At 37.0% G+C, this 12,297-nt stretch overlaps 3 protein-coding genes across 3 annotated transcripts; 2 read left to right on the forward strand and 1 right to left on the reverse strand.

Moving 5' to 3' along the window:
* The first annotated feature begins 4,312 nt into the window (after positions 1 to 4,312).
* LOC113288489 (putative pentatricopeptide repeat-containing protein At5g65820) lies at positions 4,313 to 6,762 on the forward strand. The gene has a single exon (XM_026537536.1). The coding sequence runs from the start codon at positions 4,363 to 4,365 to the stop codon at positions 5,578 to 5,580; it is 1,218 nt and encodes a 405-aa protein (XP_026393321.1). The 5' UTR covers positions 4,313 to 4,362; the 3' UTR covers positions 5,581 to 6,762.
* LOC113291159 (pentatricopeptide repeat-containing protein At3g49730-like) lies at positions 5,590 to 6,369 on the forward strand. Its single transcript, XM_026540724.1, has one exon. The coding sequence runs from the start codon at positions 5,590 to 5,592 to the stop codon at positions 6,367 to 6,369; it is 780 nt and encodes a 259-aa protein (XP_026396509.1).
* Positions 6,763 to 6,871: 109 nt separating the features above from the next.
* LOC113288490 lies at positions 6,872 to 11,664 on the reverse strand. The gene is made up of 7 exons (XM_026537538.1): positions 11,377 to 11,664; positions 11,001 to 11,042; positions 10,448 to 10,576; positions 9,484 to 9,725; positions 8,622 to 8,658; positions 7,485 to 7,542; positions 6,872 to 7,314 (listed from the first exon to the last, which is right to left on the reverse strand). Exons 1-7 carry the CDS (start codon positions 11,551 to 11,553, stop codon positions 7,235 to 7,237), a joined length of 765 nt encoding a protein of 254 aa, XP_026393323.1. The 5' UTR covers positions 11,554 to 11,664; the 3' UTR covers positions 6,872 to 7,234.
* Between the last annotated feature and the right edge of the window lie 633 nt (positions 11,665 to 12,297).

Here is a 12,297-nt window from a genome sequence, read left to right on the forward strand (position 1 = left end):
ACTCTTAACTTTGGTTGAGAGTTGTGGTATAACCGGTCATAGCCTATGATATATAGCTAGTTGTAATCAGTCACAAGTTACATTGGAAATCAAGGTGTAACCGATCGTAAGCTATATTGGAATGCAAGTTGTGAACGGTTACAAGTTACTTTGGAATCCAAGGTATAACCGGTCACAAGATGAATTAGAAAGTTAGTTGTAATCGGTCACAAGATACCTTTGGGAAGCAAGGTGTAACCGGTCATAAGCTACTTTGGAAGGAAGGTGTAACTGGTCACAAGCTACTTTGTGGAACAAGGTGTAACCGATTACATTATGATGTTGGTACAACCGATCCCAAGGAGCAAAACCAATATTCCATGGTTCACATGTTTCTTCATGATGTGTGTGAATTAGGGCTATGAGTTTGCTAAGATGAGAAGCTTCTAGGTGTCGACATTATTTGAACATGTACATAACTCTTATCATTAATTGTTCAAAGATATTCCTGATACTCAAGGTGATCCCATACCGAAAAAGTGAAAAGCATTTAATAATGATTTTCATCATATATGTTTTAATTACCAGCAATTAAAGCATATTTTATGGAAAATATTATTAGTTAATGTGCTAGACTAATAATAGAAGTTTTCTATGAGAGTTTTCAGAAATATGGTTTGGTAATTAATAGGAAATAGGAAAACCGAAATTAGGTACCTTAATGTGAATATCTTGAGAATATTTTCGGTTTTGGAATTTCCTTGTTGTCCAAACAACCTTGGTGTATAAATACTTGAGTTTGCATTTGTTGCAAACTATCCTAAGAGCCGGGCAAACTTCATTATTGTTGTTTCTGGTGGAGCTGTCTATTTGGAGGGGAAAGCACCCTAATTAGGAGAAATCTCTTATGACCACTCGTTTAAATACTTCTGTGAGATCAAGAAGTTCTACGAGTACTGTTGGTGGGAAACTAGATAATTGCATTATTATTGTAGTTTTTGATTATCGATTTGATTGACTAACGGCAGCTGAAACTTTGATTGCACCTAGTTTGTTTATTCTTGAAAACCTTCTCTTATGATATAAGGCTCACTCAAACTAGATCAAAGTATTGACGGGATCTTTAAAACCATCTTCGGATCTAAAGACATCTTATGATAATCCATTGTTAACAGACTCTCTTATGTGCGTGATTGATCACAAGAGGATTCAAGTTTTGTTGTGCAGGTATTGAAGGTAATAGAAGATTTGAAGACGGAGAAGAATTCTTATTAGTTTTCGTATCTTGTGGATTTAGTGCACAAAACTTGGTCGGCTGGGATATAACTAGAATCGTGTTTGTCTTTGATAGAATTGATTAACTAGTTACGTGACATCGGCATCACCTTATAGTTTCTCTTTGAGATCTATATATATTGACTGATTGCAAATCTAGAGTTTGGTTATTCGGTAATCAAAGTTTAGATTGATCTAACCATACAAAGGAGTTTATTAGTTTAAACGGAAGAGCCTTTGTCAACAACTCAAACAATATCTCTTTCAGCAAAGATTGACTAGAGTGGCTACCAAACAAATTATTCCTTTGTTGTTTGGAATACAATCCAAAGGACTTGATATTCACGTGTGTGACTCTCGAAGTCGAAGGCGCAGGGATACTGAGGAAACTAAATAGCTAGGGGCAGTGTACTTGGTCTCAACTATACGAAGTTAGTATTAGATTTTGTATAACAACTTAATTCTAAGAGTATTCAAAACTGGACTAGGTCCCGGGGTTTTTCTGCATTTGCGGTTTCCTCGTTAACGAAATCTTGTTGTGTCATTTATTTTATTATTCCGCACTATAATTTTTTTATTATAATTAATGAAAATTGCACTTGTACGTTAATTCAATATCACTTGATATTGATCATATAGAGTTTCGGTTAAATATTGTACCTATTATCAAGTGAACACTTAGTTTTCGTATTGTCTCGATCTTGAATCCATTGTCAACCATACAAGTTATCTTGTTGTTGTATTATTTCGATCTTGTATCCATATACGATCACACAAAGTGTGTACCGAAATTGTTGTATTGTCTCGACTCTGTCTATAGACGATCACACTTGGTAAAGGACTTATAGGTTGATAAATTAAAAGATTGTGGTGTATTTGGGTACCCTCGTTTTTTCACAAAGAATACAAGTAATTTAGTATAGATTTAAATCTTGAGACATGGATAATATTAAAATGATAAAAGGTCTCGATTTATTTAAGATCCTCTCTAGTGGTATATATATTGTTTTGAATATTACCATAAGAGTTTTTCTTCCATTTTCTTAAATCTTTCTTGGTATTAAGCAATTTACCTTTCAGTTTATATGCAGTTGATCCAACCACATGAATAAACCAGGAATTATCTATGATGTCTCTACAAGTGGGGTTTGTTATCTACATAACCATGAAATTGAAGGGTTTAGGCATACAGTCTCCATCAAAATTAAAACCTATATGCATGGAACAATGATCATAAGAATCCCTAGGTAAATTATCAACACATCGATTAGGAAACAAAATTTCAGCGTAATGATTAATTAAACATCTATCAAGTCTCTCAAGAATCAAACCAGGACCACTTTGCATATTAGACTGAGTAAATCTAGGTTACTGAATATCCTGGATCATGCAAATCAAAAAGCAAAAAAGAAGTATAAGATTTAAGAAATCATTATCATTCAGATCAAGACCTCCACTCCTATCGCCATGACCCAAAAGGGAATTAAAGTCTCTTACAAAGAAAGCATGATCTTTACAAGGGATAAGAGGAAGGTTTTTCTGGTTAGCCCAAAAAGCACTCTTAAGAGTTTGGTTTGGTTCACCGTAGATAAGGTGTATGTGACAGAGAGTTTGGAATGAGTAATATCATTGGTGGTAACATCGATGCCTCTTGAGTTGAATGTGATGATATTGAGATCTGATTCATGTTTTTAAGATAACACCAGGCCATCGCTTCTACTAATACAGAGAACATTGAAAGCACATGGGAATGCTAGATTTTTTATTTTTCTAGCAGCTGTATCGTTTTTCATTTTAGTTTCAGAAAGAAACACTATATACGGCTTCAAATTCTTCAGGAGAATAGGCAATTCTTTAGTAGAAGATTTTTTACTTAAATCTCTGGCATTCCCGCAAAGCAAGTTGGCATAATTAACATGGTTTAACGGGGTAGTAGCAGCAGCATTAGGACTAGAGGAGTTATCAGAAACAAGAAGATTTGAAGAAGGAGTAACCTAATTGGTAGGAATAACACTATCATTAGGCTGAGAACCAGTAGCATCACCACTTGATTGACTTCCTTGTGTCGCATTCAAACCCAAATGAACAGCCTCATGAAGAGAATTATTGCGAATATTATGATCTGCTAAGGATTGGCCAGCTAGTTCATGAAAATGACCATATGAGTTAACAATTTGATGATAATGATCATGTTGGTTAGGCTCAATGATTGCGGGAAGGTTCTCAAAACTATTATTGGTGGGCACAGGATATTATAATCAGGTTCTAGAGATCCTTGATTTTCTGTGGGGACAACAACAATACTAACCAAAGCAGATTTAGCAGCCCGGGTGCGTTTTCTTCCATCGACACGAGGGTTAAACTTTCTCTTTAGATTAGTGAGAGCATCATGTTCATATGCTAATGAAACATAAATTTTCTCTAGAAAAGAAGGAGGACAAGATGGTATAGCTGCAATCCTGAACCTTTTAGTAGAAGATTTTGGATTAGAAGAATGATTAAACCGTTGTTGCTCAGAAATAGTAGGTATTGGAGACGTTGGCTTAGATATGAAATTCATTCCCTATAGAAGCCACAACCTGATTTTTAATTTGACCCACTTCATGAACTTTCAGGACTGAAGATCTGCTGGTGAAAGGACCCATATTGAGTTTTCTTTAGATGGAGTTATCATCCAGAGTTGAAAAAGTATCCTGAATGATAACAACTTTCTCTTTTTTCTTGGAGCAATGAACTTTAGTATCCTCTACCATGACATTCTCGCTGACAAGTTCAGTAACCGGTGGGTTGACTAAAACTTCCATAAATTCAGAGCTAAAAGATACATGAACTGGTTGTGGAGACATCCATCCTAAGACAGTTCTGGGAGCAGTTCTATGAGACAATCGACTAGATTCACGGGCTTGTTGAACCATAAGTCGGGGCAATTGTCCCACTAGCCCTCCCAATAAGTATTCTTTAAAATATGAGGAGTAAAATGAATAAACTAATCCGGGTTCCAAAGAGAACCAAAATCACTAAGAACCATTAACAACCTGGAAGAAAGAGGCCGAGTCCAGTTTCTTTGGTATCCTAGTAGCAGCTCCTCTTCCCCCCTGAGCTTCTAAAATGCAGAGACTTTCGTCGTCTTCTTCAAAAATCCATCTCTGTAATCAAAGTTACAAACTCATATTATCCTCATTCAGTCTAATTGACAATCAAAATCTCATTCCTAACCCTCCTGCATACCAATCCCACCATTTTTCATCACCATCAAAACCCCAACATTTCTCCACTTCTTCTCAAAACCTCAGTAAAGACTCAACTTTTTCGTCGGATGATAACAATCGAGAGACCCCAAGATTCAGTTTTCTTGAAAACAAGCCAAACTTTCAAAAATCGCACAACTCTGATTCATACAGTGCAGATGCAGAAACGGTATATAATATTCTAAGGAAATTTCATACTAGAGTACCAAAACTAGAACTAGCTTTGAATGAATCTAATGTTGTTGTTTGCTCCACATTAGTTGAAAAGGTATTACGTAGATGTGGTGATGCTGGTAATTTAGGTTATAGATTCTTTTCATGGGCATCAAAACAACCTGGTTATACACCTAGTTATGAAGCATATAAATCTATGATTAAGGTTTTAAGTAAAATGAAACAATTTGGTGCTGTTTGGGCTTTAATTGATGAAATGAGGAGGGATAATCCTCATTTGCTTACTAGTGATGCATTTATTGTGTTGATGAGAAGATTTGCGTCTTCGCGAATGGTGGCGAAAGCGATTCAAGTACTTGATGAAATGCCTAAGTATGGTTGTGAACCTGATGACTATGTTTTTGGTTGTTTGTTGGATGCATTGTGTAAAAATGGTAATGTTAAAGAAGCTGCTTCGTTGTTTGAAGATATGAGAGTTAGGTTTAAACCTGATATTAGACATTTTACGTCGTTGTTGTATGGGTGGTGTAAATTGGGGAAGTTGATGGAAGCTAAGTTTGTTTTGGTTCAAATGAGAGAAGCTGGTTTTGAACCGGATTTAGTGGTCTATAATAATCTTCTTAGTGGGTATGCGATGGCGGGGAAAATGCAAGATGCGTTTGATCTTATCGGTGAAATGAAGAGAAAGGGGTGTGAGCCTAATGCTAATTCGTATACTATTTTGATTCAGGCTCTTTGTGGTAAAGAGAGAATGGATGAAGCCATGTTGGTATTTGTTGAGATGAAGAAATGTGGTTGTAATGCTGATGTTGTTACGTATACTACTTTGATAAGTGGGTTTTGCAAATGGGGGAAGATTGAAAAGAGTTATGAGCTTTTAGATAGTATGTTGAAGGAAGGTTAACCTAATCAGATGACGTATTTACATATTTTGTTGGCTCATGAAAAGAAAGAAGAATTGGAAGAGTGTTTTGAACTTGTAAAGGAGATGAAGAAGATTGGGATTGCTCCTGATCTTAGTACTTATAACACTTTGATTCGGTTAGCGTGTAAGTTGGGGGAGATAGATGAGAGTGTTCGAGCTTGGAATGAAATGGAAGTGAATGGGCTTAGTCCAGGACTTGATAGTTTCACTATAATGATTCATGGGTTTATAAGTCAAAATTGTTTGGTTGAAGCTTGTGGCTATTTCAAAGAGATGGTTGGAAGAGGACTTTTTTCTTCTCCTCATTATGGAACCCTGAAAGAGCTTCTGAATCCTTTGTTGAGAGCGCAGAAGATAGAAATGGCAAAGGATATATGGAGTTGTATTTTGGGTAAAGGGTGTGATCTTAATGTACCTGCGTGGACTATTTGGATACATGCTTTGTTTGTAAATGGGCATGTGAAGGAAGCTTGTTCGTACTGTTTAGATATGATGGACGCTGGTGTCATGCCACAACCAGACACCTTTGCGAAGCTTATACGAGGTTTGAACAAACTGTACAACAGAGAGATTGCTGCAGAGATCACCCAGAAGGTTAGGAAAATGGCTGAAGATAGAGGGATGACTTTCAAGATGTATAAGAGAAGGGGGGAGAGAGATTTGAAAGAAAAGCTGAAGGCCAAAACTGATGGTGATGGAAGGAAAAGGAGGGCACGGAAACGTCAGTGGGGTCCTCGTCAAGGTCGACCCCAAGCTGGTGTTCTTTAATTCAGACGGAAGGTAAAAGCAAAAACAAAATTTGACCCCTTGTTCTCTCATCAGAAAGGGAGTGTGTGCAGGATGTATTTAGCACTGGCAACTACCCAATACATCAAATTCTGGATGTGGCTAGATCCTGTGGTCCGAAAACCTTGTGACCTCATCTGCACTGCTCAGCGCTCCAGCTCGTGATAAAGTTGATCGAGACAGTAGTGCAGCACCAGATGCAGGAACGATACTCTATTTAGGAACAGTCACTTTGTTGGAAAAATACCTGTAATTCCAGGCTTTTATTTTTCATGAAATGCTTGAATGCTATATGTACCTTAATCAGTAGAAAAGATTTTAGGTGACATTAGTTTGGCAGTTCTGGTATAATCTGATTGGTCACTGCAAAATTCACATCAACCTAGTACACATAAATGTCAGTTACTGAGATCCAGATGAGTGTTTCATGTACTGTCTGCAATATTTACCGTGGGTTTCATTGTATATGATTTGAAAATGAGAATTGTTTAACAATCTGTGGAACACCTTCATATTCATTTCTCTTTGAGAGCTGAGGAGATTTAGATTCTGCTTTCTAATGTTCTATTATTGAAATCGAAGTTACATATATTACAGGGCATGCATGGATACATTGATGCATGATCCACTATCCACAAGAAGCAACTTTTGCCTATAGTAGACCCTAAAGTTGATCTCATATGCCAGCCTTTTATGAAAAGAATACAACACTCTCAGAACTCAAATGTTCCAAAATTCTATTGCCGGAAAAACTCATAATCTAACCTGTGTTGGAATTGTCAGAGTGCGCTGTTGCATTTATGTACAAGGCATTCGGGAATAATCAGATCTCGCAGTAATTATTCCATCAGCACTGCCCATTCTTCCTTTCTGATTTAATGGCCTCGTAAGATGACATCACCTCTTTAAACTTTGCCTCAGCGGCATCTGCAGCCAAATAAAAAAGAAACACAATTAAGAAATAATCAACACAATGAACCACAGCACCAGAACGTTACAATCTTTACAATCTCTGCTCTCTCACTCTCATCTCTCTTTCCTTTCATATATCAATTATGTTTCTAACATAACTCAATGCAAAATTGCTGTGCCCTCACCTTTATTTTCCTGGTTCTGATCAGGGTGGAACTGCTTTGCTTTTGCTCTAAAAGCTGTCTGCAGAAAACCCACAGAGAAGTTGCCTTCGAATCAGATGGCGATAAGAAAAGCAGAAACTAGAGCAATAACTTCAACAATATTATTAGCAATCTCATATGTAATAGCAGAACAAGTTTACAATGCTGTAATGTCAGGGAGGCTGTTATAAGAGAATTGCAGTCACAGAGACACCTAAAACAGGCCAAATCACCTCTATCCCATACGATGTTTTTTAATTAGCACAAACTCTTGTCACGTGACATGCAAACAAGAGGTAGATTCCAATTCATTACCAAGGGATTGTCAAATTCTATTTGAGTCTGATTTTGTCCATGTCTGGTGCAATGACCTACTGGTATTCTCGAAGTGAGTACTAACCTAAACCCTGAACCCAAAACACTGGTTAAAAGGGTTATACATAAGCCAACAGCATTAAATGTGTTCATATATGTACCAAGGGCAAGAGGTAAAAGCATCAAGGCCCTCAAAGAAGTCTGACCCAAACATGTAACTACACAAGAAAAAGATTCCAATAAAAATAATGAGCTAGCAAGAAACACTCTCATTTCTCACATGTTTTTGCACTGTTATAAGCTTAAGTATCAACTCCGCCTATGTAGTCTTTTCTGCATAGCCTGTCCCATGCCAGGATAAAGGAGGGGGATCGTGATAGGCGTGGAGAGCCGACGACTGAATTTCAGGCTCAAATGAAACCCATATTTTCTGTATTTGGCTTTGGAACTGTGACATGGGTTTCATTTCTAGCCTACCCCAACTTGTTTGGGACTAAAGGCTTGGTTGTTGTTGTATAAGCTAAATATCCCTGATGCGATAAATCCGTCTCTCCATCGTAATTTCGTGAAACTTATTTAAAGATTTGGTCTTCCTTGGTTCTCGATTGGTTTCCTGAACATATCTAATTTATAAGCGGCAAACTAACAAATCAATTTCAGAAAAGCCATGGTAAGTTGGTCGAAAGCATGTGCAAATACATCGCAAACACAGCATGTGCATAACCATAATTACGAGTCCCATTGATAGAGAATCTAATAATTTCACAAGTTTCACTAGCTGAAAGGTGAAAGAGCCATTCTTACCTTAATTTCAGCTTCTGTATATGGCTTTGTCCTCCACCTAGTGCACAGATAAGGCAGCAAATTATTTTAATAATTCAAAAGATGTGCATGTTAAAGAAAGAAAAGCAACATCTAATTACATTTACTTTCACTTTATTAGTTATGACAATCTAAATACGAGAACATAGGATTTGAACTAATCTGTCAAGTCAGATCTTAAACTGTTATTGGTATATTTGAATTTCAGCTAAAATATTTGATGAGAGGCTGACACAATTGTTTAGCTTCTATATTTGTATTTGCTTGCTTCTAAACTAATATTTTTGCTCCGGACTCCCAATAACATGAAGGGATATAGTCTCCTTAGAAGGCCATGCATACAAAACGAATAAGATTTATGTACGAAAGTCACTGTTTCGGAGAAAACTGAAAACCTTGGGCTTTCTTAGAGGAGCCAAGTGGACAGATAGAAATGACCAACTCCAAAGATATAGATATCACCTCAGAGCTAAAAAGCCATTAGCAACTGGATATACCAAGAATATAGATCATCTTGGCACCGTGTATATACACACTTTCTTGCAATTGTATATAGAAACATAAACTTCAATGTAAACCTTTGTCACGACTTGAGATGTTATGTGTTTAAGAGTGCCAGCAGAAATTGCAAAAAAAAAAAATCACAGTACATGTAATGTTCCCAAGGTTTCAGAAAGTTTACGCATGGACTGGACCCATGACCAATATCACATTGCATGCCAGGTGTAGATGCAACAGTTCATTTTACTAACCTTTTCAGGCAGACATAATTTTTGCAACCTGGATTATGAATATAAAGTCTTGGTATTTAACTAATACTTTTATTTAAAGGCAAGGATCTTACCTATCCAGGCCCAAAATTGAGTAGTGATGAGATAACATATAACTTCCAGGCTCCCTTGGAGCAGCTCTAGCATTGGAGTTTTCAGCTTTGTGAGATGTACTGGTTTTCCAATACCAATCTTCACGCTGGAAGTGCTGATGATATGCACCTGGCTCTGTCTCGTTCTCCCTCCACCTTTCATAGCCCCTCCTATGTTTATTCCTCTCTCTGTTAAATACACTCTGCATACGCCTTATACGTTCCTGCACAACGGTCGACGAACTAGGTAATGAGGAAAAACTGTAAGAATGCAAATATACATTGTTAACCACACAAGGAGGGCTAAAATTTATTATGCAGGAATCCAAAAACAAATTAAACCTCAACCACAAACCAATGGTTACTGCACGGATTTTATATAATGGCATAATGGTAATGGCCTAATATGGATGCTACCACAGGCCCAAAACTGTGGAGGCCGACAGAACATTTAAATTGTATAAAAACTGATAGACATCACTATGTTGCCCATATTTGCACAAAGAAGCTGTTATAGATGCAGAACGGAACCGTCAAGACTTGATGCAGTACAACATTTGATATGTTTAGTGTTACATGACTAGAAAAGAAATTACCATGTTAGACATACGCAAGAGGAAATTTTCTTTTCTTTTGATAATCTCAGTAAGTTTTTCAATATTTCAATTCAATACGAAGCATATGTATATCAAGCAAAAGTTAAAGTGTGTCCGCAAAGCAGCTTGACCCAAGATGTCAATAGTTCCTTCCTAAAAGAAAATTTCTTGGCTGCAGTTCTCATTCACACTATTCCGGAAGTAGTTCTTTCACATGATGGTTCAAGATATTTATGACAATTATTGCTATGGAAAGAGGGATCTGCAAGGTGATGCACCATGTTGGTGTACTTGTAAATAATAGAAGTTGAATGTAACTCAGAAAATGGGAGAACAAAAGTCAAGCTCACCACTCTCTCAATTTCTTCTTCTAATTCCTCCTGCATCCGTTGCTGATATCTTCTACGTGCTTCCTCCTTGAAACTTGAACTATACGAACCGTTCGACGTGCCTTTCCATGATGCCGGCGTCCTGCCAAACTTTTGTAGAGACATCAAAAATACATTAGCTACACTACAACTTCTGGAAACAGCAAGTTAACCATAACAGATTAAGACATGCAGCCTATTGATTCTGATAGCTTTGGAAGAGACATTCAAACAGGTTTCCAATTAAGTAGGCACCACTACTAAAGTTGTCAGAAGTTTTAGAAGAATTTCAAGCAAGCAATCCCACTAGATGATAGTCGAAGAAGCCTTCCAACCACTTAGATTAATAGGCATCAATCTCAGTGTATGAAAAGAGGTATAAAAGCGTAGCGCAAGTACTGAATGTACATTAATCAGCTACAGATAACCACCTAGATGAGCTTCGAGTCTGACTACTGACTCTTAAAGAGCATGAAAGGAACCACAATGTTCTGACCTAAATTACATAAAAGCAAGCAACAACATATTTATTTACCTGGGAATATATCCAATTAATAGTGTACCTCAATTGTCCAACCTGCACAAACAATCAATTACAAACTTACTCAAAAAAATCTCGTATATGAAAATCATAATGCATTCAAGCAGAGGGTTATATTTATGAATTGGTGAAGCTCAAACTCAAAAAGGGGCAAAAAAAAATCCACTAGAAACACCTTTTAATCAAAAAGGTGAAAACTTTAACCCTTTAGACCTAGCTGAGCAATTCAAACTAAAATTGAACAACACAGTATCGCTAAATTAAGAAAGAAAATGTTCCGATTCGGTTAAAAAACTCTGAATTCCCCGAATTAGATACAAGATTTAGAGCCCCAATTATATGAATTTAGAGTAGAAATGAAACAACTTACAGCTAAAGTGGTGGCGGTGGCGCCAATAAGACCAAACAATAGAATTCCCCAAACCCTCATTCCTTCTTCTTCTTTATGAGATACATTTTTATTGGGCCATGAATTTGATGAAGAAGATCGTTCATATCTATTCTTTCTTCTTTCTTTCTCTTTTTCTTCGTCTTGTTCTGAAACCATTTTCTCCTAATACTTTTTAGAACTCTGTAAACCTCACAGACACAGAGACAGACGAGAACCAAATATTTTTCTAACTCATAAAACGGAATCACTATTCACAGAAAGTTCACCTTTTTCTTTTCCCTACGTCCGACGCTGACTCTGTTGATGTTTTCACATCTACTGTATTTGGTTTGAGCACGTTTGTTCGAGTCCGACCCTGATCTGGAAAGAGCTCACGTGAGGTCAATTAGTACACGAGTCAGACGAGCAGATTATGAGTCAGTAACTGTTCAGCCCCCCTGTTGATTTATATTTTTTCTAAATCACGTCTACCGTTTTATTTTATTTTTAAATAGGAAAGAAGATACATTATGAAACTTAAACTAAATAGGAAAGAGTATTTCACGAGATCTCCAAACTCATGAACGGAGACTCGATTCGCTGACCTCCTATTCGAGAGTCAGGCTCCTGGACAACTGGCCTAATTCATGATGATTACGTTATCTACCATTTTGAATATCACCATCCCGAGAACATTGTGAGATGTATAACACCACCATCTACATTCAAATGTACATTAATCACCATTCGGTGAGCACCTCTGCACTCCAATCAAATGTACATTAATCACCATTCCGAGAGCATCTCTGCACTCCAACAAAAAATGAGAGTATTTCGAGATGTATGAGACCACCATCTGCCATTTTGAATATTAAAATTTTTGAAGATTAACGGTTGAAATTAAAATTTGGGATGGTGAAG

This window comes from Papaver somniferum, chromosome 6 (assembly GCF_003573695.1).
Source record: "Papaver somniferum cultivar HN1 chromosome 6, ASM357369v1, whole genome shotgun sequence".
In the NCBI taxonomy this organism is placed as follows: domain Eukaryota; kingdom Viridiplantae; phylum Streptophyta; class Magnoliopsida; order Ranunculales; family Papaveraceae; genus Papaver; species Papaver somniferum.

Bases quoted from the DNA above. Each gene is read 5' to 3' on its own strand.
- LOC113288490 (XM_026537538.1), bottom strand. From the start codon at position 11,553: ATGGTTTCAGAACAAGACGAAGAAAAAGAGAAAGAAAGAAGAAAGAAT. The intron at 11,043-11,376 runs GTAAGTTGTTTC...TTGTTTGTGCAG, and splicing joins CCACCGCCACCACTTTAGCT to GTTGGACAATTGAGGTACAC. The intron at 10,577-11,000 runs GTAAATAAATAT...TCTCTACAAAAG, and splicing joins TTAATTGGATATATTCCCAG to TTTGGCAGGACGCCGGCATC.
- LOC113288489 (XM_026537536.1), top strand. From the start codon at position 4,363: ATGCAGAGACTTTCGTCGTCTTCTTCAAAAATCCATCTCTGTAATCAA.
- LOC113291159 (XM_026540724.1), top strand. From the start codon at position 5,590: ATGACGTATTTACATATTTTGTTGGCTCATGAAAAGAAAGAAGAATTG.